General features: G+C 40.0%; 1 protein-coding gene across 1 annotated transcript; it reads left to right on the top strand.

The window, feature by feature from the left end:
- Window positions 1–26: 26 nt before the first annotated feature.
- rspo4 (R-spondin 4) lies at window positions 27–27,983 on the top strand. The gene is made up of 5 exons (XM_069715302.1): window positions 27–105; window positions 9,870–10,058; window positions 11,292–11,429; window positions 13,567–13,776; window positions 27,031–27,983. The coding sequence occupies exons 1-5, from the start codon at window positions 27–29 to the stop codon at window positions 27,162–27,164; spliced, it is 750 nt and encodes a 249-aa protein (XP_069571403.1). The 3' UTR covers window positions 27,165–27,983.

Raw genomic sequence — 27,983 nt, 5'->3', positions numbered from 1 at the left:
GAAGTGGGCGCTCGCCAGCAGCCCAGATGCCTTGGCGACTCGTTGTGATGTCCTTGCTATGTGAGGTGATCAGGGTGGGCTCCAGCGTCATGCACAAGCAGAGCGGTGAGTACGCTGGGGTAAAAACAAAAACACGTAAAGAGGATTTTTTTTTTTGGGGAGGGGTGGGTGGGTGGGGAGGTTTCTATCGTAAAATTCATCCGGTCAGTTTTTAGATTGTTAAAAATAACTGAACTTACTCGATTCTGTATTTTAACATTTTTTTAAAACATGCAATATTCGTCATCAAAAAAGTAAAGGTGAGACCAACATTTCATTATTAGATTTTAAATTTTTCTGTTTACACCATAAAGCAGGTGTTAAAAAAAAAAAAAATGCTGAAGTTGATTTGACAGTATTTTTCATGTAACATTTGACAATAAAAGAGAAAAAAAAATTGTTTCACTGGCTTTTCACTCTGCCGTATCATTAGGCGATTTAAAAATGATAATAATAATTTATGTGGTCTAATTATTTGTATATTTTAAGAAAAAACAGACATTAGGAATACTTTAAATTCCATGGCAGTTTGTTTTCTTCCATTGCTCCAAAATCAGAAAAAAAAACCTAAATCTAAAAGTAAAAAAAAAAAAAAAAAAAAAAATCATAATCCCATTTTGTTTCATTGATATTTAAGATTTATTATTGTTTTTGTCTCAGTATTCAGTGACTCAACTGTCATGTCACTCCTTGTTAAGCTCTGCACCAGCAGATAGTCAGCAGTGGTTGGCAATTCGAAAAAGCAAAAAACAGACCCGAGTGCAGCCGCCTCACAGGTACGTGGTGACCCTCGCGCTCGCCGGTGTCTGGCATTTCCTCAGGAATTTTAGGACTAATAGAGGCGGATCCGGTTTCAATTACGTCGTCATTTTGGCTTCCGGGTCCCTCTGACTCTCGTTCAAGATAACAGCTTGTGACGGCAAGATTATACCGACTTCAACTGCGGGTTTAAAAGAAGTCAAACTGACTCAGGGGGGTTGAGTTCAAGGAAAACATGTAGTGCAAGTAGGTGCAGAGGAAAACAGAAAAAGGCTGCAGAAAAGTGAAACTTAACTCAATTTAAATGATAAGTTAATCATCTAACATGTAAAGAATACACATGTTTGACAAACTACGACTACGTCAATCTAAACAAAAAAAAAGTCCTCAAAAGAATATTTTAAAAAAAGAAGCTAATTCTGCATGTTGTAGAGTGCCAAGTTGCACAACATTTTTTGTTGCCAAATAGTTTTCAAAAATATAAAGCAACAGAAAAGAACAGCTTGAAGCTGGACAGGGTTTATAGGTCTGAAGGATCAAATGCTGGCTGAGGGAGCGGCCGGTTGACCCGCTGTCAGAATCCATCTCTTCACGTCACAGAGATTTACGTTGTAGTATACTTCCCTCCACCCCCTTCCTCCTTTTTTTCATATCCCTTTCCCTCCATTTGGATTTCATCTGGCCTGGGTTCCTTTAGCTGTTAACACACACACACACACAAACACACACACACACACACACACACACACACACACACACACACGAAAGAAAGTGAGAACGAGCTAAAAAAAAAAGAAAAAAAAGGGCTCAACGGGAAAGCTGAACTCCAAAGGTCAAGAGGCTGAAGCCATTATTGTGTCCATTAGTGCCGTTTGTGTTCCAGTACGGTTACTGTAGGTAATTGTGAGCACCTGTGACAGTTTTACAGCAGAACTGGAAGAGAAAAGGGAGGAAAAAAAAAAAAAAACGGATCCAAATTGGAGATACGACGCCTCCCTGGAGAGACTAACTCATGTGGTGCCAAGTCTGCTGTTTTTTGCCACGTGTTCCTCTAACACAGTAGTCGAATCCATCAATGTTACACTTTAATATAAAGCGTAAAGATTAAAAACAATTAGAACTCTGAACCAATGATAATAGTACACAAGTCAGAATTAGTTAGTTAAATTAGAATTTAACAGTGTACGTGTTAAAAAGTGTAACTTCTGAAAATTCTTTGTCTGTGTCCAATTGAAGTTTTGTAAACAGCTTATTCCAGCTGTCATTTTTCTGTGAACGCTTCAAGCTTTATTTTGAAAGAGAAGCTGTTTTGAGTGTTAGAGAATCCAAGACATACTGTAACTGCCAGTTACTGATAAGTGCTTTTTTGTGTTTGTTTACAGGCATTAATAGATCCAAACACAAGTTGCATCATTCATTTTGAGTGCAGATGTAGAGAAGCTTTTCCTATACAGTCACTTCACTATGTAGTAAGACGAGCAGCCAATCAAATTGGGTCTTGGCCACTTTATACTCCACTATGTACTGGACGAGAGGACAATGCAAGCACACACTACTTAAGGAAAGTAATCGTAATCAGGTACAAGTGTTGGTGGTTGTGCAGTTTGGACATGTTGGACTTTGCAGCAACAGCCGTGACAAAATATGACGACAAAGCGTTTCATTGAAACGCATATCAAACACTAATTGCTCAATGTTCTGCAGCTTAACTTTAATATGCAGGGATGTGTCGCTTCATTTAAATGTCCATTTAAGTGAATCCAGTTTAATTTCAGTTTAAAATAAATGACATAATATGCAGAGAAACATTTGGTATTTCTCAAAAACGGTATAATCAGGAAAAAAAGCAGCACCCAGAGTCAAAAACAGCTAAAATACTTCTGTCAATCAGGAACACAAATCGGAGGTGTTTATCAAAGCTTTATTAAAGCGTTTTTTTAAAGGCTCACTTGGGTCTACTGATCAGCAGGTCCGACTTGCTTCCGAGATCTAAACTGACTACAACCGGGCCAACCGGGCCAAACAGGCCTTCTACAAATCAGGCCGTCAATCTCCAAACCGGTGTTCAAAAAACGCGTTTAAAAAACCAATTTTATTGTTTTTTCCACATTAACCACTAGTTCAATGTTTTATTCACTGCTGCTAACATTTTGGTGTGCTTTGCTTTTGGCTTAAATCTTGGTTTCTGATTTTTTGTTATTGTTTTTATGGCATATTTCTGCTTACGATGTCGTCTATTTGTTTTAATTCTGTTTGTTAATGGAGCAGCACTTTGGCCAACCTCTGGTGTGTTTAAATGTGCTTTAAATAGAAATAAATCTGACTTGCGCAATCACAAAGTATTATTGCACTGATGAGAAAAATATAGACAGTAATCAAACATACACAGTGCAAAGAAAAGTGTGTGAATGCTGCCTTTATGTTGTCCCTTTATTGATTTGGTATTAATTGCCTTAATTAGACAGTTTACATGTCCTACATTGTCGTTGACCGGGATTATGCCGAACAGCGATCAAAATGGCAGAGCGTTAAGACTGCAAGAAGCTCATTCAGGATCATCAAGGATATAAAAATGTAACAGAAGCTATCAAATCCAGTTGGTGGAAAAGCACACTAAACAGCAACACATCTTAAAGCCGACTGCTATCTGGATGAGCACATGTCATGAGGTACTGCACAGCTTGTGTTATTTTAACACGTCACCCCCACCTAGCCCATTTGTTTCTTGTTAATGTACACATGATGGCGCATCGTGGAAAGTTTTGGCTCCATCTAGAGAAATGGCGGCTGCTGTTTGTTACCGAGGAAATCCACCCTAAAACGGAATTCTGGCTATTTCTTGACCAGCGAGGCAGCGAAGGGTAAATCCACCTGAACTCACCTTTTCGATGCACGAGCACCTTCACTATCGTACTCCTTCATTCGTAACTAATGTGAAGTTTGGAACAAATGTTAGGAATTGTAGTAAATGTCTTACATTCTGTGGTAAAATAATCTCAATTAAAATAGGAGAAATACAGATATTTGAACTATTCTTAAATACACGCACCCCAAAATTTATATTTAAAAGCATAATATCTTAGCTAACACAACTTGGATAAGAGAAATGTAACAAGCCACGCTGGAATGATTCTTTATTTACTGATTATTAAGTCAATACGCTGATTCTTGAATCAACGTTTAATCTACTGTTTACAACGTGGTCGTGTAGTTGAAGAGCTAGCCAGTTAGCACGTTAACTAAGTGTTACCGAAAAACTGTTGGTTTTTTTTCGCACAACAACTACATTGACACTTCCTGCCCAAAACAAGCTGATACTTCCTATTCATCTATATGCTGCATGGATTTTTTTTTTTCTCATTATAACTGTACTTTAACTTTCTAACTTCATTTAACTGGCGTGAAGAAGACTGAAATATATATTATGTATATATGACAGATTTTTCATTGTGGCTTTAATGATGATAAACTGAAACCTGATGTGCACTGGAGATGTGACTACACATAATGTCTATAAGATTGAACTTTATGAGCCATGGTTTAGTGTTTAAAAAGGTAAATAAAAAGTGTAACAAATTGTAATATTAAATCGTAATATTTAATTCGATTGCAGACCAAGACTGTACACAAAAATAGCTTTTTAAAAAACGGCTCTATCTATTACTACCTTAAAGCTCCACAAATTAAAAACCATGTCAAACTCATCGTTCAATTGAGTTTGTTGTTGTTGTTGGTAAACATGTAACAAAAAGAATAGAAAAACTGACCTATACATTCTGTAGTACATATTTCCTTGGTGTCCATCACGACCATTAGAAAACACTGCTTCTGTATTGCTTCTGTTCAGACTTTACTCGTGCACCTTTACTTTCCCCTGTGCGTCCCACGTTTTTGTGAGTTCAGTTTTTAGGGTGGAAGTCCCTTTTTAAATGCTACCATGTTTCCCCTGAAACCCCGACATAGCATGTTACACCTGGTGCTTGTTAAAAACCCAGGGCAATCCCATGCAAGGTTAAAGGTCACCGTTTTTACGCTACCTAAACCTGCCGCTCCTCCGAAAATCCCTTAAACCTGCAGATCGATAGCATATGTTGAAGAGAACTCGGTTGTCTTTTTTCAGACAATGGGTTGAGACCCTCGCCGGGTCCCGAAGTTCCAGTCAAACGGGTCCCCGGACTCTTCTTCATGTAGTGATCATCTTTTCACCTTCATTCTCTTGAGCTGAGATTACGTGAAAACATACCCTGAGAATATAAAGGTCAAAGGTCATAGACCGAAGATGAGTTTGTGACAAAATGGGAGCGTTGATTAGTTTGGAATAAATATAATATCTTTGGTTTTTACACTGCATTAATGTCTTCTTAAAGTCATGATTATTATTGTTACGTTTTTTGTCTTTGTCTTTAGTGTCTATTGTGTACGTGTGTGTGTGTGTTTTGCTGCATTGCATAATTTACCATATATTATCAGTAGAATATACTGTTGAAGGCCTTTTCTAACAAGTTGTCGATTACATTCCTGCGAAGTTTCTAAAAAAGTGTTTCCCAAATTACAAGTCGCTGGTAGAATTTTAACGAGGGCCCGTCCGGGTTCAAAGGCTCCTTCAGATGTAGCGAGAGGTTGCGGCTCGCTTTAGCATAAATTCTTTTATCTTTTGTTGTCGACTCGGCTCTAAAATCTAGAAATATCCCGTGCATCGTTTTGTCACTTTGTATCCAACCAAGCTGCAGTTTGTAGAACAGTTAACGGTGGGTTTCAGACTTTCAAAAAGCAGCTGTGTACCAGGTTTTTTTTTGCCAAATTGAGTGCAGACCTCACAGCAGCTAAACCGTGGCTTTGACATTACACAGCTATATATTATGGAAGTGTGAGTTTTTTGGATTTTTTTTTTTTGTGCTGCTGTTACTGTATAAGAAGACAAGTCGGACCTTTCATGGCCTTTAAACATCTCTTCTACTGCATCTCCAGCAGGTTTCCAGTAAACGAGAAGAGTTCAGATGATTTCTATGGGAAAAAAGATGCGGTTAAAGCCACAGCATCTGGGAGGTTTTGAGTTACGATGTGACTTGGACACACGCAGGTTTTCAAACCTGTCATGAGCTTTAACTCACAGCAAAACTAATATCGCAACGCCAGACCGATCTCCGCCGCGCTGCGCCGAGTCAGCGCTGTATAACAGGAAATAAAAAAAATGACTTCCTTGCGTTGGGCAGCAGAAAGCGCCGAATGCAGCAACGGTGCCCTTTGTGAAATAGTGCCGGACACGTCTGTTTGGTTACATTCAAGCAAAAAGACCAAAGAACCGAGCAGGACTGGCGATTTAAATGAGCCAAAATCGTTTCCATAACATCCCATTTTTTTTAAGCTGTTGATTGCCAGCTCGGATGGAATTTTTGGAAAAAAACAAGTGAAATATTTTCTCCAAAGGCAGGTTTATAAATGCGGTGAGTCGGACAAATAGCAGAGATAATGACAGAGCAACAGCCTTGTGAAAATGGATCACAACCAAGACACGGGAAGACTTGACTTCCTGTGAAGTGCAGGATTCGTACATTACCACTCAGTATATAATCAACATCAAATAGTTAACGTAAAAGAGGTAAGAAAACAGTTTTAGGAATACCGTGGAGATGAAAATTTATGAGGTTATATTTTGATGGCTAATATTCACTAGTATTTATATAAACCTTGTTGTAGTATTAAAAAGATTTTGAAAAATAAAAAAAAATGATGTTCAATACTGCCTTTTAGCGGTGTCGCGTTTCACGAGATATATTTCGCTAACGCCGGCAGGACATCAAGAGAGTTTTGCAGAATCTTTTGCCAAGAAAAAACTCTACAGAACTCAAATTGTTGATGGACAAATTGGCTGTTAAGGATTTTTTTTTTTTATAGTATAAACTGTATGATCGGTTGTTTGCGAAACGACAGCTCTGAAGTGGAGCCTTTTGCCCTTTCCAGCTTGATTTGACGAATTTTTCAAGAACATAAATTAAAAAATGTGTTCCCGCTGATGAATTATTTTCACACTCAGGAGCTGCCGGAGTGAGAAAAATTACAGTCCGTGTCAATGAGCTGCTAAAGTGAAGTGCCTGAGGTTAAGAGGCAGGTAAAAGAGCTTTGAAGCAGCTGTTGTGAAGTAAATTTCTACAATCAAACATAATGTATGAGATTCTTCAGAGTTTACGAGGTCAACAGACTTTTTATTCCTCTGCAATTATTTGATCTGCTCACTGCGACCCCAATTGAACAAAGTCAGTTGAGAGTTTTTGGAAGCAATTTCTGGATTCAATTTTTTTGTTATTATTTGCATTCGGGCCCGAGCACTGAATGGTGCGAAAGCTCTTTTGCTCTTCAAGGATTTCTTCTTCTTTTTCTTGTTCCTTATTCTTCTTAAAAAATAAATTGCCCTTTTGGTGGCTTTAAAATACTCAAAAACTCACAAAAGTTGGCACGCGCGTTTCTCCCAGCGAAAGATTGCGTATTTTAGCGGTTTCACATGTGGGCGTGGCCAAATGGCTCGCTAGTTATTATTTGTTATTATCACTATTTAAACTTGTTGCATTCAATTTTTTTATTGAAATATTTACAATAAACTAAGCTCAGCAGAGTACAGTGTTGATGTGTACGATATTACCTTGTACAATGTCTCAGTAGCACAAATCAAACACAATCCATTTAGCTGTTCTTTCATTTATCACCTGACATACTTGCATTTCATCGAAGATTTAGATTTGTATCGTTTATTTCATTTAAAAAAAAAATTGTACCTAATGTTTTACAACCACAATGCGTTTCAGTGTGGATACTGTACAGTATGTTACTTGTATGACCTTTGAACTGAATAGTTTTCCTTCACTCGAATAACTGTCAAAATTAGTTCACTGTGGCACAACAACAACAGCCAATATGCTGTTTTGCCCCATTTATAAGCAAAATACCAGATTGAAATATTTATAACAAACAAAATAAACAGGACCATCTATAATCACGATTCCATTCAGAAAAAATTTCATAAATCTCCCTTTTGACTTTAAAGAGCAGTTAATCCTACCGTGTGTGGATGTTAAAACGAATTGTAACGTCGAGGATTAACTCAAAAGTGTAAAACCGGCTACAGTTTTTACGAGTGAGTAAACAAGTCTTCGGTGTAAACAAATAAATTCGTCATTTAATTAAGAGTTTATAATGATACAAAGTGGATTGGAAAACAAAACAAAAAAACTACTTTCCAGAGTCTATAAACCCACATGATCTTTTAATGACTTCTCATTTGTGAACTGATTGAATGCGTTGCATTATTCATGTGTCAACAGTTTCACACTTGCTTGAACTACCCAGTTGTTCACACACACACACACACACACACAACACACACACACACACACACACACACGCACAACCACACACACGCACAACCACACACACGCACACCTACCGATGCACTCAGCGAGGGATGCTGGCACTCAGCCACAGGTATTTTGCGAGGATCAGACGGCGATTGCTCAGACTCAACGCACTCATCGCCTGCCCTTCACCTCCTTTAGCAGATTCAATCCGTCTTTCCAAAACCCTCTTTTGTCCCTCGTTGGACTTGAAGCATTCCTACTCTGTCCAGTCCTGTGTGCGTCCGGGAGAAGACATCACAGCTCGCTTTGTGATCACACTAACACTTACTTTGGCTTAGACTTAAACCTGAATGTCAAACTGAAACTTCAGACACGTATATATTTTAGGATATTTTATGTACTTGGAAGTTCGCCAAAGTAATTTATGTTGCTGTGCAATATTATGTGGTTAGCTATCATTTTGTGATATTTGTTCCTACCTGCCACTGGTTTTATGGGGGACGGTTGAGAGTGTAACACCTACAACAGTAGAATGGAAAGTCTGCTGTGAACAGAAAGAGGGTAAAGTTAGGAGTGTGCTGTCCTGCCGATTTAATGCAAGTTAAAGAAAAAAAACTGCATCCCACTTGTCAATCACGGCCCCGTATACAGACTGTATATAAAAGTGGATGTAGCTTCAGGGTCTGAGGAGCTGCAATACCACCAAGTACCACTAGAGGTAAAAAAAAAAAAAACCTCCAGTTCCATAGACCCCCATTCAACTTCTCTCATGATATTCGAAGTCAATATATTTATGGTTATTTTGTTTTTTATAGTTAAAGTCACTTCCTCTTTTTTTGTTTTCTGGCCGTCCATCTGCTAACAACCCCGTCGTTAATTCAAAAATAAACCTGAAAAAAACCTGTTTTTTTTTTTTTGGGGGGGGGGGGGGAGGGGCATGTCTCTTTGATTGACAGGCCTGTGGTGCAGTCTGGTTGCAGGCTAGGGTTTAGCATTTCAAGCAAAACTACTATTCGAAATTCGCTCTGAACTATTCGATTTTTTTTCTTCTGCAGCTTTTAGACGCGTTACCGCCACCTTCTGACGGGAGTAACGTATTACAGCTAGGCGGCGGTAAAAAAAAACAAAACAGGGGAAATAAAAAAAGAATGAAAAGTCGCGTGAACTAATTGGTTTTGGAGATTAAAACAACTAAATCGAATATTTAAAATTCGAGACCCATCGACCCATCCACCAAAAAAATCAGGGTGACGCTGCCGACGCGCGAGAAAAATCTACGGCCAGAGCACCACGTAGAAACCTTGTTAGGACTGAACTCACTTTGTCTACCAGATGATTTACTGAATGCCTGCTGACACACAGAGTAAAAGGAATAATAGCTCTTAAACAGACAGTAGCACACTGGGAGATATCTGGCTTTTGCCAGACGGTAATCTGTAAACCCTAATATGGTGTTGGACACCTCGTTAAAGGGGAAGTGCACCAGTAAAACTTTAACATGAGAAAATCAAGAAAAGTAAACACCGGTGGCAAAAAAAAAGATGAAGGTGGGCTACATGTGAAGCATCTACAGTTCAGTATTTCAAGGACCTTAGTGGTCGAGGATTTGCGGCGTCTTCTTTTTTTTTTTTTTTTTTTAACCCTCTTTTGTCTTTTTCTATTAACGTCTCCTCTAACTCATCTCGGTTCTGACCCGATGTCCTCTCCGCCGTGTCCCCGCAGCTCGCCGAGAGATGTCGGAGGACTGTCGGAGCTGTCTGGAGTGTTCCCGTGACAACGGCTGCGTGCGTTGCTCGGAGCGACTCTTCCTGTTCCTGCAGCGGGAGGGGATGTCGCACCACGGAACGTGTCTCCACGCCTGTCCCGCTGGACATTACGGACAGAGAGGGAAGGACATCAACCGCTGCATGAGTACGTTGGACTTCAGACCTCCTCTTTTTTTTTTCATTCAGGTGCACCTTTGGCCTTAATTCACCCCCAGAAACATACTGTCTCAATTAGACTCCCCCCCCCACCCCCCACACCTCCCTCCCCTCGAATGCAAAATTTTATAATTTAAAAGTTTAAAATCTTCTGATCTGAAACACTTAAGAAAAAAACAAAAAAAAGGATTCATCCTGCAAGGTCAAAACATTGAAAAGTTCTGTATTGATACTCGAGATGATACAAAATAGGGACCTGGCAGCAGCACAACACTTCTTTTGTTGTCGGACGGACACAAAACAACACGCAGCCAGAGATGACTCGATAGAAGGCTTGAAAGGGAAATTAAAGGAAGTAGCAGGTGAAGATCAACAGCGCCGACAGTGGAGACCGGTAAACATACAATACAAAAAATATTACCGGTTTCATAAATTACTCGTCTGAGCATTTTTTTTGATCCACCGCCTCTTATTGGTTTGAGATGAAGCAACTACAACAAACCAAATGACAAAACTCCAGACGAGCTACTCTCATAGGCTACAACCTCAATTAAAAAAACAAAAACAAAAAAAGTCACAAAAAATACTAAATAACTCCGGCCTTATTTAATGTGACGTTCACTCAAAGTTCACCACACATCAATGGTCTCCTGTTGTTTTATGATACAAAACCAAGTCTGGATTTTGCATCATTTTTATTTTTATTTGGAAAAACAAATTCAATAACTTCTTTCTTCTTCTTTCTCAGTGTGATGTCACTGAAATCACTTCACATATCAACGATCTCGTGTTTTGTTTTCCAAAAAAGAAAAATTGCAGTAAAGAAATGCAGTAAAAAAACAACATGGGATCATTAGTGTGTGAAGTGATGCAGCTGAATTAAAGTAAAACAGGATCAAAAAATCTGGATTGGATTTTCACATTTCACTGTATGTGTGTAGTTGTGGCCGCGTATATTTTGTTGTAGTTGTGAGTGCACCAAAACCCGTTCCTGAAAACGACCACCCGTCGCGTTCAAACAGGAAAAACGTCCTCTTTAAGAAGTCGACGCCTCTATTCTATCGTTTTTGGTGTTTTTGGCGTTTGACTTGCAATTCCCTCACAGCTGCAGCAAAAATCAGTGTAACTAGGTGGAAAAGAGAAAAAGCAGTGTTCTGCATTATTTGTGATGGATGTCCGGTTGTCCTCCCCCCCCCACCACCCCTTCCTCCCCCCCTCTCAGAGTGCCGCTCCTCAGACTGCGAGCACTGTTTCAGCCGGGACTTCTGCACCAAGTGCAAACCCGGCTTCCAGCTGTACAAAGGGAAGTGTCTGACCCGGTGTCCGGCGGGAACCTTCGCCCACCACACGGACTGCCTCGGTAAGTCACGCGGGGGTTTCTTTTTTGGAGCTCCTTAACAAATAAGTATCGTAAGGTCTTTATTATTATCGAGTCCAAGAAACGGCAATTTTGCATCTTTGCACACTCGTCGCCTGACGCGTCCCTGAATGTTAAGTTACCTGCCGATGAAGACGATGTGAGGCCATTTTAACTATAGAAGACAATTTAGAGGACGAGGCGGGAAAAAACAAAAATTCTACTTTACAGAGGTTTTTCTGAACCCGTTTGTGATCCTAAAAATATATATTTTTTATCTTTACAGAAGCTTTTATCAGATAATCGTGTCTAAACGATTGACTAATGAGCATTTCATAACTTTTAGAATAACAACAATTGGAGATGTCCTCTGTATCTTATTACAAAATTCCCCGACTGTGGGATTAATAAAGTCTAAATCTAATGTAATCTGTCAGTAAAATACCACTCATCTGCTTGCGATCTAAAACTAAATTCCTCGTAAGAAGCTTCAAAAGTGTTGTTTTGCAGGAATGCTTCGTCCTGGTTTCCTACTCGAAATGATTACACGCTCACTTGTCTCTTGTATATCAGGTTTTTAAGAGTGTCTGTTCACGATAAACATGCCGGTTTCAGAAACTTTGCTTTTGAAGGATCCCAATAACACTAGAACAAAACTGGTAAAAAAAAATAAAACAGGCCACCTCAGCAGTATTTTACGTGTAAACGGTTGAGCGTTTTAAAATGATCGCGGTTTGTTTGTGTGGTTGTTTTTTTCCCTCATTTGATTTTAGTCAAACAACGTGACTAAATTAGAGATAAAGGTCTACGCGTCTTCGTTTCAGGGAACGACCGGTGGAAACGCATCTTGAAATCAAATCAAATTTCTAAAAGAAAGCGGCGTTTGTCAGAATAGATTTGAATCAACTTGAAATATCGCCGACGGCTTCACGGCACGTTTCAAAAGCTACAAATCGCGCCTTTCTCTGGGACACTTTGTCATAAAAGATCTCAAATCCTCTCATCTTCACCTGGATCCTGTGAACACTCATCTTCTCCCGTTTCATTCACTTCATCTGTTTCTCGGCTTTTTTTTTTTTTTTTTTTTTTTTTTTTTTAAGATGGGGCCGAACTCTTCGAGCACATGACACATGATCCGCGTTAAAAAGTCTTCAGAGGCTTTCAGAATATATCTTCATATCATCGCCGCCTTCCTAAGTGAGCGAGATATGTTGTTGAACCCACTCATCATCTTCATCATCATCATCATCATCGTTTCTTTCTTTTTTTTTATCGACACCGGCTCTCTCCTCTGCCGTCCACCTGCGCCATCTGCAGCTACTGTTGTTTCCTGGCGCGGAGACCACATCTGGTTTTCATGGCCACGTTAAGGTTTCCCGCTGTTTGCTACACACCTCGAGCTACAGTCGCTTGGAAATCACTCCGATTCCGTAATCTGACAATGATAATGATGATTACCGAGGTTGCCAATTTTCCGTTGGGGGTGGCGGGAGAAGGGGGGGGGGAGGGATGGGGGCGGGTGTGGCGGGACTCCCGCTTGGAAAAACTTGCAGCGATGGACTTTTTTTTGTGGGTGACGTCACCCGTCGGGCAACCGGTTACTGCAAGTGTAACGTCCCGCGTATTAATGCTTCAGCTGGCATCCGTCGACCTTAAATCACAGCAACGTGGTCGCCAAGCGGTCTCAGGAAAACATTCACGTACCGCTGCCGAAGGGGTCGGGGTTGGGAGTTGGTTCTTTTTTTTTCTTTTTTTAAATCTTTATCATCCTCTGTTTATTATCTCTACTCTGGGAACGTTCAGGTTTTTTGTTTTTGTTTTTAAAAGATCAGCAAATTAATAGTTAAAACTGTTAACCGCCTCTGACCTCACAGGGGTCTATTCTGGATTTTCAGGAGCATGTTAGCGCTCCCTGGAATCAGAAATGTGCAACCGGTTAAACACTCGGCCACAACAATACAATTCAAAGATGATCTTTCTTGTCATCTTTGTGTTTTTATTTTTTAAAACCAATTATATATATATAATTTTTTTTTTTGGGGGGGGGGGTTAAAAAATAGTTTTTTTTCTTTTCATGCCTGACCATTTTTTTATCAAACGATTTATTTATTCGATTTGTTTTCTTCTTCTTCCCTCTTAGAGGACTGTCTCCTGGCTCCGCCGGGAGAGTGGAGCGACTGGAGCGCCTGTCTCCGTGACGGAGTCGGCTGTGGTTTCAGGTGGGGCAAGCAGACCAGGACCAGGGGGGGCGGCAACCAGGCCACGAGCTCGCCGGACCAGAGGGCGGCGTTGCTCTGTCCGTCGCACAGCGAGACGCAGAGGTGCCGGATGAAGAAAAAGTGTCCCACAGGTGAGAAAGGAAAAAAAAAAAAAAACAGTGGAGGGAATTTACAGTCGGTGCAACGGTGTTAATAATGAATTTAAAAACACACTAGAGCAGACACAACTAATCGTTTGGGTTTATTTGCTGGACTGCTGACATCTGCAGATTCCCCGTGTTGTTCGGTCTTGTGCTTTTTCCTGCGTTGACACTTTATGATGCCAAACAAGGCCGATTTGGACCCTATAAAGAAATCCAACATGTGCTACCTCCAATTAACACTTGCAAGTCTGATGTTAATGTTTTTTTTTTTCTTCTTACTGGCGCGTTACTACATTGCCGTAGAAGGTGGAGGGAAAGCTGCCTTCCTTTTTGGAGTTTTGTTGTTTTGATGAAAATTTGTCCACAACAGGAACAAACAACACGACAATTGGCCGTATTGTGTTTCCACCAGATTTCGGAGCTTCCCTCTCTCCAAAAAAAAAAAAAAAATCAGTTCCATCCAGCTGTCCTCTATTACCGTTGGACCATCGCAGCACAACACTGAAACTTGAGAACGAAGCAGTTCAAGTCAGGATATTCACAATAACTTCCTCTTTTCGGAGCCTTTCGTTATAAAACTCACAAACACGGAACGACACAGAGAATCGTTTTTTTTTCTAACCGGGGTTCTTTCAGCCCGGGTCCATATCAAAGTGTGTAATAGCTACGTCGGTACCACAAACGTAGAAACCTCTCGGTTTCAGAAAAAAGGTTCAAAAAATTGTGAAAATGCTAAAAATACAAAGTGCGGACGTTGACGACGGAACGTTTTGTCGCCCACGTGATCTCAAAATCGCCAAAGTAGGGACCCTCTCAATTTGTCGCCACGTCTCTTGGTTACGTCGGGAAAACCAGGACGTTGTAATGGTGCCGTTGTTATTTTTCTGGTGACGCCCTCTGGTGGAGTCCTCCGGTAATAAGCGGAGTCCAAGTGGCATTTACGTGAAACCGACAGTGGGCTACGTTGACGGAATCTGATTTGATGTTGATCCATCCATCCACCCCGACATCCTCCCTAAGTGGACTTTGTCGCTCAATGATAATGTCACTGGACTTGCTCCTTTGCTCCAGACGGACGACCGTCGTATTTCATATTTCATATTTCATATAGCAGCTAGAGGTCTTCGTCTCGAACTAAAACGTGTGTCATCTTGGGCGGACTGATTTTGTCGTTTTACTTGGAGGAACATTTGTGAAACATCCCCGGCTGCTGCAGCTGGAAACTCCCGGGAAAATGCAGAGTTCATTGATTGTTTTTATGATTTTGTGTTTGAATCACGGCAGTGTTTGTTTATGGCAAATTAAATAAGAGACGAACGCGGTGCAAACCGGAGGTTCTTATGACAGCATGCAGTGGAAACCAGGGAAAGGCGGTGAGGAAAAGTCACTTCCTCAAAATTTTTGTGTGTTATATTAAAAAGGACAAAGGAACAAATCCCACACGGGGGGGCGGGGGGGTTCCCGTAAGGGAGATGTTTGTGACGAGGAAGATACAGAAAAAGCGATATCAATTTCTAAATGACAGTTGTGAGTTCGTCACCAATCACAAGATTTCCCCAAGTTTAGTTTCTTTTTTTTTTTTTTAAACAAGCCAAGCTTTGAGTATTTTTCTGTTTGATTAGATTTTTGGACTTTTAAGAGAAACATCCCTCAAAGATGCATCTACAGGCTGTTATTGAGGGTTTATTTTTTTTATTTTTTCCCTGAGCACCAAGAAAAAAAAGTTACAGATGGAAACCGAAGAGGAGTATGGAGGTGAAGAGAAAGATAACAAGGCCGTTTGTGCGTGTCCAATTCGCTCGGCTCCCTGTGGCTAAAAAAGGACTCGTATTTCTTTATGTTGGCTTCTCCGCCGCGAGATTACATCTTAAAATATCACACCTCCTCAAGTTTAATCACACGTTCACGCATTTAAGGTTGCTTCCATCCAAGGATATCCAACCTCTGAGATTTGGTGTAGAGATAGAAGTAATCTCGTCCGGGGTGTAATGCTCATCATGTATTTCGTGGTCCAAAGAAAACCTAAAACAACAACAACAACAACAAAAATGGCTCCAATTGAAAAAAAAAAAAAAAAAAAAACATTTCGAGAGCCCCGTGCTGTGGAAATGCAGATTAAAAGTGTTTAGAAAAAAAACACAGATTATTTCATTATTATTTAGGGCCATCATCATCAGTACAACTGGAGACAGAGCCTGGCTTCATTTTTTTTTTAAATTGGTGATTAAATTGATGATGAAATTCATATGGATATGCAAAACATAAAAAAAATTAAAATAAAATAAAAAAAACTTGCCAGTGGTCCTCCGAAACCAACTGGTTGTTGTAATATTTTTATTGTCCCATATTTTCTACCTCTTACACAAAACATGTGAACAGCTGGAAGGGATGCCCGACGCTGCGTATCGTTTTGTTATTTTTGTTTTGTTTTTGCGTTTCTTCAACGATGGAAATGGCATGTCATTTTCGAGTAATTATCATGATCATTGTCAGATCGTGTGTCCGGTGGCATTAGCGGAGGAGGAAACCTGATCCAGCAGGGGTCTGGTGCGTAGGATCTGGCCCGTGGACCTAATCGCACACATCTGGGATAAAAGAGCGCTGTGGCATCTCCCTCACATTCCTCCGTTGTTCCAGATTAGACAGCTCTAGTCCTTTAATTCCCACCCTCCTTGTTATCTTATTGTTTTCAGATGACGAGGAAGGACACAGGGCTCCTCTTCCATCCGCGCTTCCTCCTGTGGTTGTCTTTTCTTTTTCTTTTTCTTTTTTTACTCTCGTCTCTGTGCCGTCCCGGGTTAGACAGAAGTTACTTGTCGTTTTTTTTTTTTTTTTTTCCCCCTGGCGATTCAGCAACATCTGACACCAACCGAGTAACATCTCTGTCTAACTGTCTGAGAATGTCGCGGCTTCACAAATATATATTCATTCTTCTTTTTTGTTTTTATCTTATCAACATGAAACTTTTAGTGAGTGGTGGCCGGGGCTCTCGGATAAAGAATCTTTGTCACAGTTGTCAAGTGAACTGGCGATATAAATCTGGGCTGGTCAAGTTGGGGGGCGAAAAAAAAAAAAGAAAAGCAGCTTTTTATCCCTTTGGCTTGAGATGGCACTGAGCAAACTGTCCTGGAAAGAAATGAAGGTTAAATAAGACTCGCTGGCATCTCGGCGGTGTTTTCACTTCTACAGATTTATGAGCTCCTGTTCTGTTTTGTCACACTACAACATTTAGATTTTAGGAAAAATAAGTTTCAGCCCAATTTTGAGGACATTTTATTTGAAAATAAATTCAGTAACATCCCATTTTTTTACAGTGTAGTGTCACAAAAAAAAAAAAAAAATCTCTCCACATGTCAATGGTGTCCTGTTGCAAATTTGTCTCTGATAAAAGAATACACTGCATGCATTTCTGTCACGGCGTTGGGACTAAGCATCTACCAATTGCCTGCCTGCGAGGCATTTAGGGAACGTGGTAAATTATAGCATCTACCAATAGTTCGCCCGTGAGGGAACTTTTGTAAATTGTAGTAGAAAAAAACAAACAAGGTTACACTCTCCCCCCTCTAAACTGTATCTGTGTGCACATCGGTCACACACACCACACAACCCACTACAAGTTAAATGTCAAATAGTGAAAAAACGTTGCAATAATGCGCATTAGAGTGAGGTTTTTTTTGTTGAATAATGAACTTGATATACCGGCGCGTTTCGATTAACTGACATTCAACCTTTAATCAGATTTAAGAATCCCCCCCAAAAAACAGGTTTACTTTTCTGCCTTGCTGGCTGACGTTAGGTATCAACTCCCAAGCAAAACAAGTAAAGCAGATGACAAAGAGCGCAAACATTTTTATTTATTTATATTTTTTTTATCCAATTGTGTTTAGCACACCGCAAATCACTTGGCTGTAAATTCAGCTAGCATAACGGGAGAAAAATAACAAATCACCGACTGTTTATGTATATTCTGTCCACATGCTGACAACTCAAACAGCCCCTTTCAAGTTTGCTCTGCATATACATTTGTAAAATGACTTTGCAGCTACGGACACATGTTTGGTGTTAGTACGGAGGCTTATTAAGTCGTATTTATGGCAGCGATAACCTCCCGTAGTCGGACTGATTTACTTAGTTTGCTTTTTAAAGTGCAGCGCGGCTCTTATGTAGGACAGAATGCATTTCCCCCACCATCAAAATAAAAGAGGGGGGCTGCATAGCCTGTGTTTTACAAATGTAAACTTTTGGTATCGTTGGTCGAAGCCCAGCAGCACGCATCTGTCTTGCATCTACATTACAACAGACTAAAACAACTGTGACTGAACTGCCCTTTCAAATGCCCATTCTTTATTATTATATCAGTGCAGTGTATTGTTATTTATTATTATTATTGTTGACGTAAAAATAAGCTTGACATAAGCCATAACACAAAACTGCAGTACCTTGTGGCTTGTTGCCCGGTCGTTACTTTGGCCCCCGTGAATGCTGAAAAAAAGAAGAGCAAATGCTTAATTCATCCGAGGAATTTTATCTTGGGACGAGAACACGACTGCAGCTGTAGTACTTCAGTGTTTAATGGACTTCAAGCGGCAGAAAATCAAGCACAGACTTGGTACGGTCCCACGGTACACTCCCGGTTCTGCACGCCACAGCTAGCCGGGCCATGAACCAAGTTCAGGTCACAATAGGAGGCGGAGAACCGGGCTGGGATTAACTGGCGATGCCGACTACTATCCCGTAGCGCTGACGGTAAAACAGCTGGACGTGTGGAGCTGGAATGTGAAAAAAAAAAAAAAAACACACCAGCCTAATTTTCGTAAGGATGCCGATCAAACTGCGACATCGGACGACTGCTCGCAGTTCTGATTTTTAGCCGAGCTCAGCGGACGGCACATTTTTGGACTTTCCATCTTAATTCGACCAGTGTTTCTCTTAGCGGGAGCGAGGTGGCCGAAACTGTCTGTGTGGTTTGTTGTCTTAGTTCAAATGGAAATTCACTGATGGGCATTTCAAGCAAAACTACTATCCCATTTTTAATCCATGTTAATTGAAGTGCTTACTTAAGTTAACATGAGTATTTCATTCAATGCAACTTTATGTTTTTACTCTCCAACATTGTTTGGGGGGAAACTGTCCTTTCTACTTTACCACTTTTTTTTGAACAACACACAATGACATGACACAAAGGATGGGGATAATATAAACAAAATGAAATATTTGAACGAATTGTTAACGAAACAAAAACTGTTTTCCAAACTTTTTTGACTTCTGACATCTTACAAAATAACGGTGTGTAGTTGAGATCATATTGTAGATGTCTAAGTTGTTATAACAGCTTCAACAAATAGTGGTTTGTTTGTTTTTTTACCCCTCTTGACATTGCACATGGTTTCATTTTAATAAATGTTCAAATGATCCAATATCGCACCGAAAATCAGAGTTTGGACAAAAAGTTCAAAAAACTGGAAACAGATTTGTGTGTATGAGAACTTTGTTTTGTCTTCTTTCCTCTTCCAGTAATCATCTCACGACAGCTCTGATTCAGCTGCTGTGCCTGCGTATAAAACTGTATTTCAACTGGTTCAAACTGGTTCCACCTTTAGCAGCCACAACAACAGCATACTGATGCGTCAGTGTTCATTTAATGATTATTTCAGTTGAAAGGACCAAACCTATACTTTTACTGTCTTGTGTTTTTGCTTACTTAAGTTTTTTTTTCACATGGAGGACCGTGACTTGTAACGGTGTATTTTAACATCGCTCAAAAGGCACTTTAACTTTTTCAAATCTGAATTGTATAAATAGTTACTCCACCTCCGGGTGCACGTGACCGAGTTAGAAACTCTAATGTACATCAACAGGGAGAAGAAGAAAAAAACAGAATTAACTGACGGTCAGGTATCGATCTTAAATTTGAATGTTAGGGTTGTAAAACATATTCGTACGTAAAATCTGACATCGTTCAAAAAGCCGCTAGTAAAAGATTTGGCCGAGTCTGTAAAGATATCCAGGCTTCAGGGTTGATGGCCCAGTCTGGGTCAAATTTCCAGGGCCAGTTTTTCTGGACTTAGAACAAATTCACATGAGCTACAGCAAAACTGGGACATCAGGCAGCAAGGGAAGCATCTTAATCTAGATTTGTTCCTATTTTTCCTTTTCTATATATCCAACAGTCAGTCAATAAAACATCCGAGCATTGCAGTGAGGTAACTCAACCAACAGTGTGTTGGATCGTCATGAATTTTCTCAAATTAGCACCTCTAACATTTAAAAAGTTATTGTGAGACTGTGGCTGTATGCTTTTTAAGCAATATGTAATATTTGCGATTATACAACAAGTTACCAACTAAATAAAATATATGTCATCAAAGGGTACTCACATCGTGGGGCAATTCGCCCTCAGAATATAATTTGTTTGTGCGATCTCCGTTTCCACGGCAACACGTGGAGTATGACTGAGCAACTGGAAAAACAGTCGCGTCAGCAGAAGCGAACGTGACGAATGCAACGTTCACTACTCCAGGAAGTAGGCCGGCCCTTAGCAACGACCCTAGCAACAGAGACGAGATCTAGTCCGTTTTTATTGCTTTCCAGATATCAAACCGAGTGAATACAGCACGTAGAAACACTGAACTGCCGAGTTAGCTCGGTCCTGTAAGTAAGATATCCGTTGAAAAAAGAAATCGACGGCCTCGTATTTTCACGAATTTAGCACCGTGTCGTGTGTTAAAACCAAACCGGCCGCTGGCCTTCTAAGCGCGAGACTGTCCGTGGTGTTTTGCGGTACAGGTGCTCGGAGCAACAACAACAACAACAACAACAACAACAACAACAACAAAAAGGGACCAAAAGACACCCGATTTCGCCAAATGGGTCACATTTAATGGACTTAATGGATTTAATATTTTAGACACTGCTCCTTTAATATGCAGCATGTACAGTGCAGAACTCAGTGGCCCGCTCATCCACCAACACGTGGATCTGGGTCGAGTTTGCAGTGTAACCCAACACAGACAGCGAGCGCAGAGTACATTTTCCCCAAGTATCACATGCATTAAGTTAATGCGTAGCCATGGCGGTGCAGACGTAGCCTCGGGGCGAGCAGACCGCCGGACAACGGGTACTGATTAGAGAACAACCAGTTTACTGCACACCGTCTTCCTTTTTTTTTCTTCTCACTTTCTCTTCTTGATGTCTTTAATGTTTTTTTTTTATTGTTTTTTTTTTTAAATAAAAAAAAAAAAAGAGGCAGGCCTGAGCGCAGAAAAGCAAGAAATAAGAGTCGGCCCTCAAAGTGGGCAGAGATGAGAAAAGTGTGTGACGTTGTCGTGAGGTTTTCTTATTGTGTGACTGATTCAATCTGGCTGGATTCATTCTACTCCAATGTACTGTTACTAAAAACATGTTATCTGATCATCCAGAACTTGGGACATTCAGTACGCTCCACAGGTGGTCCTTATATACACCTAATGTATCAAAGATGCCCCAATCTTCTGCCTCTACGCTTATTTCACAACCAGCAGGTGTCGTTTGGCCTCTGAGAATTATTTACTGCACGACATAACACCTATTTAAGCCTTTGGTATCTTTTGGTAGACTGTGTGGGATGGTAAACAATGCGTGTTTTATGTCACGTTGTCGGACTGCAATACAGTGCCAGCAGGTCTGCATGTATGTTGGGTCCGTTGAGTAGTTATTGTTAACTTTAGAGGTTTTTTGTGTGTGTAATATTTCAAGTATCCCTTGGTAGGAAGTCTAAACCTGTCTGTGCGGGCGAGGCCAGTATGTTGCATGAAAAAAAAACCGAAAAAAAAAACACCGGGTGCAAGTGGCTGAATGAGTGAATCGTGAGATGAGTTCAGTCATTTATATCTCATCTAGACAAACCGAATTTCCTTTTTCTTTTCTTACCTGACACTCGCTTGTCTTTGAGAGGTTTTATAGGTCACCAGAGGGGCAAACGTTAAAGAGTATTTGAGATGTGACTTTATCGAATCTAAACGAGAAATGTTCTTTCCTGCTTCTTGAAAAATTGGACGTTACAAATATGGCCAAGATGCGAGAGCATCTGGCTCCTAAAGGGAATAGTGGACGACACTCTGATTGGTTTGTTTTAACCCAAAACACACCTATGATTAATCAAGAGACCGAGTACAACCCCTTCAAATCATGACTTTGCACTGAGATTATCGGCCATTAAACTAGAAAAAGGGGGATTTGGACACGTCCCAAATGCACTTGCGCAATAGGTTTTATACCATAGACTTCGATCAATAAAATATGTTTATTTGCTTGTGGGGAATTTTGTTTGTGTTTGACCCAATAGTTGGTTTCACTGTTTCCCAGGATGTGTGTGTGTGTGTGTGTGTGTGTGTGTGTGTGTGTGTGTGTGTGTGTGTGTGTGTGTGTGTGTGTGTGTGTGTGTGTGTGTGTGTGTGTGTGTGTGTGTGTGCGCGCGCCCACTTGGCTCCACGCTGCTGAAAAACGTTATGCCGATTTATCTTCCGTAATGCCTATGTACGGGGTTGTTGTTTTTTTTTTCATCCACCGCAACATGTGGCCCCGAGCGCAACTCCATGTTGTGCAAGGAGTCAGGACGGGCTCAAAAGGATAACGCTGGCATTTTTTGAAAAATCCTCGTACCTTTCGTCTTTGTTTAGTAAAATTTTGCCCGCTGAGACCTGGCAATATCGCGCGGAGATATTATCTTGATTTGAAAAGTCAGTTCATATTCTCTCACTTACCCCTGCTGGGATCAAGGCTCACAGAAAAACAGTGGAAGTAAAAAAAAAGAAAAAGAAAAAAGAAAAAGAAGTATATTTGTGCGCAAAGCCCTCAAAATGACAGAATAGATTGTCATCAACTTCTAAAACTTGACCTCTAAAAAGGATTTACATGTTTTTCTGAGCTGCAACATAAACAGTGAAGTTTTTTTTTTTCGAGGATATCAAGTGTAACCTTGGGTCGTTTAGAGGTTTTGAACAAATGGTGAGAACAAATTGCTAAATTTTTCCGCCCCCGTTGTCGCTTCCTAGAACCGAAGTTGTTTTGATAACCAACCGATGCCAACGTGGAAAGTTTGGACATCAACAGCGACAGAATTTTCTGACTAATTATCGATATGAATAATTGACAAAAGGATTTCGGTGAACTAACGTAAAACTAACATCTAAAACGACAGTTACACACACACACGAGCACGCGTTGGCTCCGACTGATAGTCCATGTTCATGAACGCAAAGGAAATGACAGGAAGTCAAAGACGCCTCGATCCTTCAGCCACAAAATCTTTGCAGTTCATCCTCAAGTCCGAGCGAACATTTCTGCCAAATTTGAAGAAATTCCTTCAAGGCGCTCCTGATAAATTACGAGTCACAGTGACTTTGAACTTTCACCAGCAAAATCTTTTCAGTTCATCTTCAATTGCTTGTAACAACTCGAAGGCGTTCCTGACATGTGACTTTCATGAAAATGGGACATACAAACAACCCGTAAACATAACGCCGCCGGGCCACGACCGTCCCCTCCGTGGAGGTGCAGCAACATTATACTTAAGTTGAACCGAAACCAATAACAGCTGTGTGCAGGAGCCGTGAAACTAAACTGGGTGAGGGAAAGTCAAACTTAAAGTGACTAATCTAATCAAGAATGAGCATAAAAAAATAGACCAAAAAAAAAAAAGAGTAATTAAAAAAAAAAAATCTTGAAAGTGGCTAAAAGTACATGCTCACGTACACGCCTTCCTGTAGTATAAATATTTAAAATGTACGCGGAGAGAAAGCAGAGCGGTATTTCAGGACAGCCTGTCTGAATTCCCAATCATCAACTTGTCTTTAAAATCATCAATTTTAAGTCCAAAATCGAAGCCGTTGTGACAGCATCACTAATGAAGGACAGATTACAGGACAGAGGAGGGAAAGGAGAGGAGGAGGCGCGGAGATGGAAAAGAAGAAGAACTGATTGATTTTTTTTATTTTTTTTTCAGGAACAATATGAGGAGATGAGACAGGAGGGGATAAAAAAAAAAAAAAAAAAAAGAAACACAACAATAAAAAATTTAAAAAAAAGAATCTCTAAAAGACCGGTTCTCATTACTAATGAAGGGCAGATGACAAGCGTGGAACTGCGTCTTCCTCTAACCGAAGGGGGAAAGGATGTAAACACACAAAACCCTGAAACATCTTTCCTCATCAGTTTGGCCTCTTGACACGAGCGATAAACAAAACGAAATATGGCTTCAGAGCGGCGGGGCGAGAGGCGATCTGCGACCGACCTCCAGCGCGGAAACCAGATTTTTCGGCCGCTCAGCAAATGATGCCGTGGACCAGCTGGCCTGAAATCACAATGACAGTTTGAGACTTTTAGCACTGGTTTGTGGGCAGAGAGAGAGAGAGAGAGAGAGAAAAAAAGACCTCCCCTCCGCAAAAATGCAAGTGATATGCCCTTGAGCGAGGCAGTTACAACAGCACAACTGTGGAGCTGTGCAAAGGCAAACCAGCGAATCAGTTTGATGGATGTGAACTTAAGTGGATAGCGATGTAAAAATCCCCATTTGTATTTTTTTTTTTTATTTTATCTGTGTCATAATTTGTTTAAAATGGGATAGATTGGAAAAAAAAAAAAAGAGAGAGAAAGAAACCGTAATTATTTTTTTTTTTTAAATCACTTGGGATTTTCTCAACATCTTCTCAAGATGTCAAAATTCAACTACATTTAAAAATTAAAAGTTAAACGCTTCACTCGCAATTCACTGAAACAGTTTAGATTTCTGTTTTTGACAAATGTTGAAACTTGACTGCTTTTAAGTCTAAAATATATGATATACATATAAATAGAGAATTTTTTTTCCCAAACTTTTTAGTCCTCAGGTACTGACTGTCATTACAGGCTTTTTCTATATATTATATATAGAAATAAAATGTTTTTTCTTAAACTTTTAAACCTTATGTACTGACTGTCATTACAGGCTTTTTCTATATATTATATATAGAAATAAAAAAAAAATTCTTAAACTTTTAAACCTTATGTACTGACTGTCATTACAGGCTTTTTATAATTATTATATATATAAATATATATAAATATCATATTTTTCCCAAACCTTTTAGACCTTATGCACTGACCGTCATTACAGGCTTTTTATATATATATATATTCTGCTATATTTCTGCTCTTTCCTGGTGTTCTGCATGTATTTGTTTTTTCGCTCTCTGAAGTCCAACCAACCCTTTAAATCAACTTCAGCGCTGCATATCACAGAAGATGAGTCCACTTTTAAACTACAGCCAAAAAAAAAAAAAAAAAAAAAAAATGCTGAATCTCTCCTTTACTGAACATTAGATCCACATTTTCTATCTGGGCTAAAAAAAAAAACCTACTTGGATAGCGCGAGACGGCTATCGGAGATATGTATGGTCGAGTTTGATCCCGGCGTGTCACAATGTGCTCTGGAACATCAAAAACATTCGAGTTCAGACGCACTAAAAGTTTTTATCTCGACATTAAAATCTAAAGTATCTGTGCTCAGAACAAATAAAAACTTCAGATCTGTTTATATCCGTCTCCGTGTAGCCAAAACTGTCAACCTCAAAACAGCGATTCATCACGGAGAATATTTTACTGACACTCGTCAGATCTGGGCTCCGCAACCGACCGTCGACCGGCCGAAAACAGCACACGAGTTCGTATAACGCTCGACGATAAATGATCCTGGACCCAAATCTGAGGTTTTCACACACCTGAACGACATTTACAGCGAGTGGAAACATATTCAGCAACCTTCATGCAGGTTGGCACACTTTTTTCTTTTCCACCGTCTTTTGTGAAGAAATTCATCAGAGAAAAATGCAACAGAGTATTTTTTTTTTTTTTTTTGTAGTCACAAAGTAGGCAATTCTGGTTTTTAGGATTTTCACAAGGGAAATAGTTCACGTTGAAAAAGAAGATGTATTTTAAAAGAACGTTTTGTGAGAGATACTTTCAAGTCTATCTTATAATGGCTAAAACAACATTTCAAAGAAATCAGTACGGTGGAGTCCAAAAGTCTGAAACCGTGTCAAACTGAGTGACTTCAGTTGTTTACAGGATGTCATAATCAATACATAATTGCCTGATGAAAGATTATTCCAGCTGACTGAAGTCATTTTTGCATAATCGTTGGAATTGTTTTATTTCATCTGAAATAAAACAAACAACAAAAAACAGCTGGATGAAACCGACAAAATGTCAGATTTTCATCAATATTTCTAAGCCGTCTTCCACAGTTTGAGGTTTGACGGGTGCTCTTCTGATACCCTTCTTCTTCTTCTGCGGTTTTAATGGCACACGAGTGAAGAATTATTTCCACCAGCTGTTTATCTTGAAGTGCTTAACTTCTACTTATTATTTGACATTTCGATGAATATCTATTAACATCGTGGATGTAGTTGCAAACCCCCCCCCCCCCCAAAAAAAAAAAAAACGCAGCCAATAAATGGCTCTCGTTCTTTATGAGATACAATTTATAATATAATTATAATACCATACAAAATTATAAAACTATGATGGCGGCATTGAGCGAACAAACATAAATAAATCATTTTTAATTCATATTTTGTATATTATTCGAGCATTACGTTGGTTTATACTGTCAGGAGTGCACTGGATATTAACATTGCATTTGAATGTCACTAGGTGTGTATTGCGAACTTGACTAAATATGCATTATTATTATTATTATTATTTTTCCTGGCCTTGAACCTTCCAAAATACACTTCAGATCTCCATCCAGCCTCTCAATGCACCTGACCTGGCAGCAGCGCTCACACAGGTTTGTAGTCCCCCTGGTGGCGTGAAGGGGTCACTACAACAACAACAGCAGAATTGATTGCCGAGTCTCTGAAAGATAAAGTTTACTCTCATAACAAGAAAGGATTTATGGGAACAAATGAATATTTACATGGAGGGGAGGGGTGTGGGGGGGGGGACAACAGTCTTTTTACTTCATGTCTCTTCGTTCAGCTTTATTTGTTTGTAAATTATACTAAAAGAGGGCATCACTGCGTTTGTTGTTCTACTGTGAGCTGGAGGTGAGGTTGTTTAGCAAATAATCAGACAAAGTATGCGGTCGCACAGCTGTAACCAAATACAGATGTGCGATGGACAAAACACCGGCCCGAAACACAAATATTTGTACTATTTACCTTCTTCTTTTTTGTTGTTTTTATATACTTTGCTATTTCTTTCTTTCTTTCTTTACTCTGACAGAAAGAAGAAAGAATAAAACAGAAGGACTTGGAAGGAGGAGGGAGAGAAAACTAATACGGCTGCTCACCACCAACAATACTGGAAACACACACAACGGAACTACACACACCGCTGGAGAGCAGGGAGACGCCTGAGGACAAGATGGAGACGCCTGAGGACAAGATGGACACACACCCTCACACACACCCTCACACACACACACACCCTCACGTATCAGAAACCTGCAACCAAACCATTGTTTATGTTTCCAAACACCCTAAATTTTAATCTCAGCATCAGAAAAAAAAACAATTTAAGGAGCAATAGAGTAATTAAGGACTAAAAAAATAATAATAATAACAAATTAAGACATATTAAAATAAAAGGTTAATGTTAAGCCAATTTGAAAGAAAATGGGTGAATGAAAAAAACAACAAAAAACAAAAAAACAACAACAACGTGCCATCCAACATCTCAAACTATAACTTTTATAAACAAAACTACAAAAAACAAGAGTGTCTTTCGCACACGAACACCGCACCAAATAACCAACGGACGTCTTTCTCTTTTCACGCACGCCACGCACTGCGTCATTAAAAGCCAAAGCTGGCATCATTAAATGAAATAAATCAATTAAAAAAAAAAACACACACACACACATAGCTTCACCTTTTTTGTTGTTGTTTTTGTAGAAGAGTTTGCAGGCGGCGGCTGGTCGCGTTGAACCTCCGGAGGACGGCTCTCCTTCCGGGGTGACGTCCCTCTCAAACGGCCGCCGATATGAACCGCAGCACCGGCGCGAGCACGTGCGCCCAAATGTCACGGCCGGCGGTCGGGCGGGCGCACGAGGCGTCGCGGTCCGGATTGCGCGTGCTCGTCTTCCGCTTCATGTCGGCGCTGTTTCAGTCGCGTGTTTGTTTCGCTCCTTTCTTCTGTTGGTGAAGCTGCAACCGTGTAAACATTTATTGTTTTAT

Source organism: Brachyistius frenatus, unplaced genomic scaffold (assembly GCF_029030835.1).
Source record: "Brachyistius frenatus isolate BFR_SWC_R1_liver_20210118 unplaced genomic scaffold, ASM2903083v1 Contig_141, whole genome shotgun sequence".
Classification (NCBI taxonomy): domain Eukaryota; kingdom Metazoa; phylum Chordata; class Actinopteri; family Embiotocidae; genus Brachyistius; species Brachyistius frenatus.
Note: the sequence above shows the minus strand (reverse complement) of the source record. Positions and strands in the feature narration are given on the sequence as shown.